We start from the raw sequence: 6,391 nt of genomic DNA on the forward strand, positions 1-6,391 counted from the left end.
ATCGAGATCTGCAGGATTAACGTCGACATCTCCTCTGGGGGGTACCAAACCTTCTCTGGGCTCGAAGTTTACACCTCTACCTCAAGCCACAAAACCTCTTGGCAGAGCCCCGAGGGGCCCTTCTCAGGTCTGGCCGGGCAGCCTGTGTCGGACAAAGACACTTTCACGCTGGTGGGCAAAGCTGTCCTAAAGAATCAGAGCAAAGTGACTTTCGGCCACAGGGGCTTCAAGCCGAGGCCCCCCTTCCATCAGATGGAAAATGTCTTCTCCTACCCCGGCTCCGTGTCCCAGGACCTGTGGAACAAAGGCCCCGCCTCGCTCAGCAACGTGTCGCACCTGAAAATCTGCATCACGCACGTGGCGGGGGGCGGCTTGCCGAGCATCAAGAGGCTGGAGGTGTGGGCACAGCCTGCCAAGTCCTGCCCGCAGGAGGTGATCGAGGGCGTCTTCCAGGTGGCCTCCCAGTTCCTGGCGCAGGACGCCGGCGGGCTCAAGCCGGAGCTGTGGACGCCGATGGAGAGCGACTGCGTCCCCTTCGGTGCCGGCGACGGTGAGCAGCACGCCCTGCGCCGGCTGGTGGACGTCGTCCAGGACATCCCCGAGGAATTCCTGGACCCCATCACCCTGGAGATCATGACTTTGCCCATGCTCCTGCCCTCCGGGAAGGTGATCGACCAGACCACCTTGGAAAAGTGCAACCGGAGCGAGGCGTCCTGGGGGAGGGTCCCCAGCGACCCCTTCACCGGGGTGGCCTTCAGCCAGCACTCGCAGCCCCTACCTCACCCCACCCTCAAGGCCAGGATAGACCACTTCCTGCTGCAGCACAGCATCCCTGGCACCAACCTGCTGGGGAGGGCTCACTCCTCGGAGACCCTCGTGCCCTCTTCCGTAACCATGTCCTCTCTGAAAAGGAAAATGGACTGCCTGGACCAGGGCTCCCTGCAGCCGCCCTATTTTTCTGCTACAAACTTACTTGTCTCCTCTACCTCAGAGAACAGTGCTAAAAAACTGAGAACTGACAGTGACTGCCATCTGGCCCAGATGGACTGTTCCACAGGTACCGTGGCTCCCTCAGTCACTTCTGTTTCTTCGGTGTGGGGACAGCCTGAGGTTGGGTTCTCAAATCGGGAGGCTCCAGCACGGATTCCCATCCCACCTCTAGGAAGCTCCCAGGCTGTATTTGCCTGTTGATGAGTCATTTAATTCACCTCTCATGTTACCTGTCCAGTCACAGCCCCCTTGTTTGCTCAGGTCACCACGTTTCCCTTTTAGTTTGGATCTCCTTTCTCCTCCTCCCTGTCCATGTGGACGCAGCATTTTCCTCACTGTGCTGGTTGGAAGTTTATCTCTCCGGGGTGATTCCTGCAAATATGGGAAAAGACATGTTGGGGCGTGGGGGGTGATGGCACAGGGAGTCCTGGCTGTGTGGATCTCATCCTGAGGAGGGAGGTGGGGAGGAAAGCGGGAGTGGGACGCGCCTGGAACCAACCACAGCAAGGGAATTGCAGGCAGTGCTGCCTCCAGAGCACACAGCAAAGCCTGAGCTTCTCTGGTATTGCTAAACTGAGTTCCTGCCTGTGGTGATGATCCCACTGGAGGAGGAAGGGGAGCTTAAGCTGGGAAGTGGGAAAAGAGATGTCTTTATCAGCTCACATTTAGGTGAGGCTGAAGGGAGCAGCTGTTGCTGTGAGGCTCTGGGCTGAGCAGGAGGTGTAAATACAGGTGTGTGGGTGTCCTGTGGTCACACAAGGGCTGTATATCCAGGCAGGTGAGTCCAGTCTTCTTGTCTTCCCTAACCTAGTGGTCTAAAACATCTCAAAAGGTGGCCCAGAGCTTCTGACTGCTGAGACCTGCCACTGCCTTCACCTTTCTCCCAAACTGCAAAAAAAAACCCCAAAATGTTTTGAGGGAAAAGCTCGGGTGGTGGTTTGACTTTAAATGAGTTCCTTGGTTGAAAGTACTTGTTTGGTGGTCCTGGAAAAAAGCAGGGAGGAGTCAGACTGCACATTTCTGCTCTGACCTCTCAGTCTGGGGCTGATTCCCTGGTTTAGTTGTTTTGGTTGCAGGGATGTGTAACAGCTCCTGTTGGGACGTTCCCCAGCCCTACAGGAGCAGGGCCTGCCCTGGGGGTCCTGGAGCTCGTGGGGGAGCTGTGACAGTCCATAAATAAAAGCCCAGCCCGGGGAGCTGTGCTTCGGTGTGTCATCAGCCTTGATTGCTGGGGCAAATGTGCAGCACTAATTCTGAGGTGCTCCTCTGGGAGGTGATGGATTTAACAGAGTTAGTGATGCAGGCGACATTCTCCCGATGCTGAGCCTTAATTAACTTAATTAACTGTGCCGTCGGAATTGCACAGGGAGGGTCCAGCCCAGGGCCTTGGGATCACAGCTGGGACAGAGGGAGGAAAAACAGGCCCTACGGATTTTATCAGGGGTTTAAATGTGCTCTGTGAGCTGCACAGGGGCCAGGCTGGGAGAGCTGGGCTGGGACCCTCAGGGAAAGGGCTGAGGGAGGGCCTGGGGAAACAAGTGTCTGGGTTATTTGGGGTTTTTGCCCTTTTTCAGACCTGCAGATGCCTAAAACTCCTGACAGGAGGGTGGAGCCAGGTGGGAGTTGGGTTCTTCTCTCAGGTGACGAGTGACAGGACAAGAGGGAACGGCCTCAAGTTGCACCGAGGGAGATTTAGGTTGGATAATGGGGAAAATTTCTTCCCTGTGAGGGCTGTCCAGCCCTGGCACAGCTGCCCAGGGCAGTGGTGGAGTCCCCATCCCTGGAGGGATTTAAAAGCCATATGGATGTAGCACTTGGGGATATAGTTGAGCAGTGGGCTTGGCAGAGCTGGAGGAACAGTTAAACTTGATGGATTTGGAGGGCTTTTCCAACCCAAAGGATTCTCTGATTCTTTATAAGTTGGCATTGGGACACCACAGCAATGTCTGGTTGTAATCCATAGGGTTTTCCACCTTTAGGGACCCAAAGGAGATGAGACAGTCCATCCCTATCCGGGCACCTGGGTGGGGAAAAGACACCTCTCAAGAAAACAAATGGCAGGGCTCCTAAAAACCCCGAGTGTTGTCCCAAAGGTTCAGAGCCAAAGCAGCATTTCCCTGGCACGTTCTTCTGCCCAGCACCCACTACTGGATCTCTTTGCAGAGCTGGTCCTTGTGCTGCTCTTTGCAGAGCTGGTCTTTGTGCTCCTCCTTGCAGATCTGGTGTCCCACGAGCAGAAGCTGTCGGAGAGCTTGGACACTGCCCTGACCTCGGCCCTCAGCTCCATGCCCTCCTTCACGGCCAAGCTGATGAAGAGCCAGCAGCAGCCAAGTGAGGGAGGCTGCAGCAGCTCCTGGAGCGTGGGCACAGTCCTTGGTAAGCAGCAGGTGCCTCTGGATCACCTGTGGGAGGTGTGCCTCTTCAGACCCCAAAATATTAGCTATTCAGTGTGAAAATATGATGTTGTCTCCCAGCAGGCTTCACTTCACAATCCTTCACTGTATCTCAGCAATGTAATGGTTTATTCTGTCCCATGGATGGGGAATGAGTCTGGTGTGGAGATGCCACTGGAGAGGTGTAAATCCAGCAGATACTGCAGCCTTTGAGTGCCTAAAGAGGGCCTGTAAAAAAGAGGGGGAGCAGCTTTTTACACAGGCAGGGGGAATGTTTTTAAACTAAAAGGGTAGGTTTAGACTGGATATTAGGAAGAAAATCTTCCCTGTGAGGGTGGGCAGGCCCTGGCACAGGTTGCCCAGAGAAGCTGTGGCTGCCCCTGGATCCCTGGAAGTGTCCAAGGCCAGGTTGGAGCAACCTGGGCTGATGGAAGGTGTCCCTGCCCAAGGCAGGGGGTGGGACTGGACGATCTTTGAGGTCCCTTCCAACCCAAACCATTCCATGATTCTTTGAAATCCCACGTGGCTTCCTGACCTGTGACAGGACCAGGTGCCAGCAGCAACATCACAGGCCAGCCAGCCATGTGTGTGTGCTCAGAATCCCCTCAGAACTGAGCATATGAAAGCCAGGCTGCCCAATCCTCGCTGTCTTCATCTCCCCTGCTGCCTGGACGTGCTCATCCTTTTCTGTGTGCCTTCCCAAAATTACCTCTTTGGGACTCAGGGAAGCACTGAACCTTCAGATGTGCCTCCCCAGGCTAATGCCCAGTGCTGGCTTCCCTTCCCCTGGGTGAGGCTCTGCCAAGAAGGAGGTTCAGAAGGACCGGGGCTGGCTGGCTGTCTGTCTGTCTCCCTCTCCCCCTCCTTCCCCCCAACAGGTTTTGCTGTTCCGCAGTGACATTCAGCCATTAAGCATTTTCGTGTCCCCTCTAAAATTGCTGCTGTTTAAGAGCTGACTGAGTAGCCCTTGATGGGTCGTGTGTGACAGGAATGCAAAGTGATACCTAAAGCTTTCCACTCGGGAATCGCTGCTTTTAATCCACGTCGGAAAAGCGGGAGGGAGGATGAGTTAAGTCTCTCGGTAAAAGTGAAAAGCCCTTTCTTACAGTCATCTGTCCTCAATTAAAAGCCTGATGGTGCAAGTGCTGACGTGATCCAGCCTTCCCCGAGCGCAGCCTGCCCTGGAAGCTGGACCATTCCCTTTCCTTAGGGCAGTGACAGAGGAAATGGGCACAGTCCCGAGCCAGGAGTGCCCCGTGTCTGCAGGAATTGGGGCTCTTGGGCAGGATTGGGTACAGAGGGGTGGCCCAGCCTGGACTTACCACTCCCCAACAGATCCACTTCTCCTGTCCCCTTTTTTTTATAGACTTTATAGCTGCACCGGGGAAGGTTTAAGCTGCACATTAGGAAGAATTTCTTCACAAGAAAGGGTGATTAGATGTTGGGATGGGCTGCCTGGGGAGGTGGTGGAGTCCCCATTCCCAGAGGTGTTTCAGGGAAGCCTGGACGTGGCACTCAGTGCTCTGGGCTGGGTGACAGGCTGGGCTCAGGTGATCCCAGAGGTCTTTTCCAACCCGAACGATCCTGTGATTTGCAGAGCACGGCAGGAGCAGCCAGACCCAGGGATGCTCTTCCTGCGGCAAAACCTTCTCCTCCTACTTCAAAACCGAGCCCATTTACCAGCTGCCCTGCGGGCACCTCGTGTGCCGGCCCTGCCTGGCCGAGCGGCAGAAGGCGCCGTCCCCCATCCAGTGCGGGAGCTGCAAGAGGTCGGCAGCCACCCAGGACGTCAGGAGGGTTCACTTCTGACCCTCCCCGGGCTGCCGGGAGGACGAGGACGAGGAGCTGCCGCCGTTCCCCGCCGGAGCATCCGCGACCCGCGGGAGGAGCCGGGGAGCGGAGAGGGCTCGGTGTTGTGTTTGCGGAGCGGCGGGGTGGGTGGGGGGTTAAAGCACCGCGCCGGAGGATAACAAAAGCCATAGCTTCTTAATCGAGGGACGTGTATTTATACAGGACTGATCTCCACCCCCGCGCCCCGCCCTCCCATCACCTCCCCGTGGCTCAGTGGTTTAGCTTTAGGTGCCTTTGGGACCGCGAGTGCAGCTTCCCTGGGGGCTCAGACCGCACCTCTGAGCAGCAGCCCTTGGGTTGTGGAGCAGGAAAAGTCCTTGTGAGCGACAACTCCCTGACTTACCCCCACCCCCCACCCTTCCCCACCTCACCACCTCCTCCCGGAGCACATCCTTCATCCTGGAATCCTCCTTCATCCTGGAATCCGGCGGTAAGAGGCCGTGGCTAAGGTGTGAGGAGCTGGCAGCGATCTCGCCCCCTGCTCACACCAACTCTTGTAGAAAAGCCATCCCATCCCACCCACCGCCGTCCCTCTCGGTTTATGTCGTGTGACCAGACCAGCTCCGGGCTGGCCGATAGACATTTAAGCCTTAATAAAATGTTTAAAGTCAGGTCTCTCTTTCTGGCCCCTAACTGGTCTCATTTTGAGGCTTAATGATGTCGTGGAGTGAATTTGTGCCGGGCAGGAACGAATGGGCTGGAAAAAGCTCAATCAACACCCAGACCTGGGGAGTGGAGAGGGGTTGTGACAGCAAGCCTAGTGGATCACAGGGCTGAGACTCAGACACCTCGAACCCTCTGGGTCTGGGCTTTAAAGGGCTGCTCAGAGAAAAGCCAGAAGGAAAATGGCTGGGATTTGTTCCATCCTGGATGTGCCTGGAGGGTATGGTGACAGCAGAGAGTTTGTCACCTTCCTAACCCCCTGCTGTCGGCATTTAATTGGTAATTTCTGCGTTCTGGCTGATGTTCTGGGCCATAAAGATCCTCCAGCTGACTCAACTCATCTTTGTCACACCTTTAGTCGCTCTCAAAAAGCACCTCAACAGCTCGTGGTGTTCCTGACACGGGAAGGAGCTGCTCATCCACTGGAACTGTCCTGGCACCCCATGGATCCTGCTCCCTGTCTGCGTCAGAAGGAGTTTATGGCCTGTCTGCAC

General features: G+C 55.9%; 1 protein-coding gene across 1 annotated transcript in view; it reads left to right on the top strand.

The window, feature by feature from the left end:
- The window catches only part of UBOX5 (U-box domain containing 5), a 6,169-nt gene extending 332 nt beyond the window's left edge, over positions 1–5,837 (top strand). The window contains exons 2-4 of the mRNA XM_027908759.1: positions 7–1,057; positions 3,208–3,366; positions 4,981–5,837. Coding sequence (XP_027764560.1) covers positions 7–1,057; positions 3,208–3,366; positions 4,981–5,192 — 1,422 coding nt within the window. The 3' untranslated portion in view covers positions 5,193–5,837. The remainder of the gene's footprint in view (positions 1–6; positions 1,058–3,207; positions 3,367–4,980) is intronic.
- The last annotated feature ends 554 nt before the right edge of the window (positions 5,838–6,391 follow it).

This window comes from Empidonax traillii, unplaced genomic scaffold, assembly GCF_003031625.1.
Source record: "Empidonax traillii isolate 1590-97213 ecotype Southwest subspecies unplaced genomic scaffold, ASM303162v1 scaffold1828:size94860, whole genome shotgun sequence".
Lineage (NCBI taxonomy): Eukaryota > Metazoa > Chordata > Aves > Passeriformes > Tyrannidae > Empidonax > Empidonax traillii.